This window comes from Euphorbia lathyris, chromosome 1, assembly GCF_963576675.1.
Source record: "Euphorbia lathyris chromosome 1, ddEupLath1.1, whole genome shotgun sequence".
NCBI classification, from domain to species: domain Eukaryota; kingdom Viridiplantae; phylum Streptophyta; class Magnoliopsida; order Malpighiales; family Euphorbiaceae; genus Euphorbia; species Euphorbia lathyris.
This window is the reverse complement of record NC_088910.1, coordinates 124,763,162-124,764,878: the sequence shown is the minus strand read 5'-3', so window position 1 is coordinate 124,764,878 and position 1,717 is coordinate 124,763,162. Positions and strand designations below refer to the sequence as shown.

Here is a 1,717-nt window from a genome sequence, read left to right as displayed (position 1 = left end):
ATGAAAGCTTCTACAATCAACCTGGATGAGACATATGAAATGTGGAAGTCGTTCTTATCAACTCGTTTCCTCCATGTTGGTGCCACCTTCAAGCCAACTATCACAGGGACGGCGGCGTGTTTCGAGTTGTATTGGCCAGCATTGTGTGCTCGACAGTTTGGCCTTATTCAGGTCATTCCTGCTCCTCCTTTGCTCCCTTTGGAAGAACGTTACAAAGCTTCTGAATCTCGTGTACATCGGCTTCTCAATGATGGTTTTAACTTCAAATTGTCAAAAGTGGGCAAGGCCTCTTCAATTGTTACTAATGAGTTTGACCAGTGGTGGTCTTTACGCCTTCCTTAGCTTCAACAAAAAGTAGAAGCATCAGGTAAATTTCTTGATTGACTTCTTTCTACTTCCTCTCATCTCTGATTTGAACCAGACCATTCACACATACTCCACACATGGAAGGTGGTTGATGAGGAAGATGCCAATGAATATGAAGATAGTGATGTTGTTGTGGTCGATGTTGCTCCTGATGAATCTATCGACCTCGACGACTTCCCTGAAGCAGATTTTGCTTTCCTTGCCAAAGTTAACTTTGAAGATTTGGATTTAGATTCAGATGAGAGACTCTTGGAAGATGATACCCCTCCTTTAAAAAGGCAAAAAATGGACAAGTCCTCTGATATTCCGGCTGATACCATTGACCCATGTGATGAAGGCAACCAGGCAGAGCATGATGGTGTACTTTCTGTAGCACAAGTTGATTGTACTTCGCCATCAGTAGGTGAGATCCCTGCTTCAGGCGTGGTCAATATCCCTCAACCTCCATCTTCTTCTGATCTAGCCATCATAGACCATGTAGGGGAACTTCCATCAAAGAATGACACTCCCATTGTTTCTAGATCTGAGGTAAATGAAACCAACTTCCAACTTTAGGATTTTTTTTAATAGATTTCTTTACTTTTGATCAGGCACTCCTAGATAGAATTGCTGGAGTAAAAGCTTTTCCTCTTGAGGATCCTTCTTCTAACATCGACTTCTCCTTTCTTGAGAATGACACTCATAGTGATGCACCTGATAAAGACCATACTTCTGCCTCTAAGAATATGATACGATCGATACTTGATCTTGATATATCCTCAATTTGTACTCAACATTTGACGATGCTCTTTTCGACTATTGATGATCTTATTCACCGCTCCTCTTCTGCTGAGTTTAAGAAACGCTTGACTAACTTCAAGACTCAAGTTCACTCATGGCATTCTGATTACTCTGTTGTGAAACCTCAGTTGGCCCTCTTAAGTGACAAGTTAGATTCATGTGCCTCTGATCACCTCCTTTACCAGAAGTTGTGTGAAAGTAACTCTATTGCTGACCAAGAAGTTGAGTCTTCCATTGAATTGATCGACCAAAGGTATAAAAAGATGGAAGAAGTCAAGAAACTGTTGAAGACAGTTGAAGATGAACTGATGAGCTCGATAGTCTAAGGTGAAAAGTTGCGCCACCTCCAGAAAGATAGGTGGGAGAACAAAAGACTTATGGCAAACTCTTTGAGATCAAACTATGACCAAGCTAAAGCATGGGCTGCCGAACGTCAAAAACTTCGATCTGCTTCTCGGGCTTGTTGGGAAGATCTGAAGACCATAGATTTAGAGGATGTTTGATTTGATTCCCTTCTAGATAGATTTCTTTGTTAAACATATTTGATAGACATTGAATGATGAATAAATTG

The 1,717-nt window shown here is 41.0% G+C and overlaps 1 protein-coding gene across 1 annotated transcript; it reads left to right on the top strand.

Annotated features, from left to right (window-relative positions):
• On the top strand, window positions 1-1,472 carry LOC136219347 (uncharacterized). The gene is made up of 3 exons (XM_066006732.1): window positions 1-253; window positions 422-894; window positions 957-1,472. Exons 1-3 carry the CDS (start codon window positions 1-3, stop codon window positions 1,470-1,472), a joined length of 1,242 nt encoding a protein of 413 aa, XP_065862804.1.
• The last annotated feature ends 245 nt before the right edge of the window (window positions 1,473-1,717 follow it).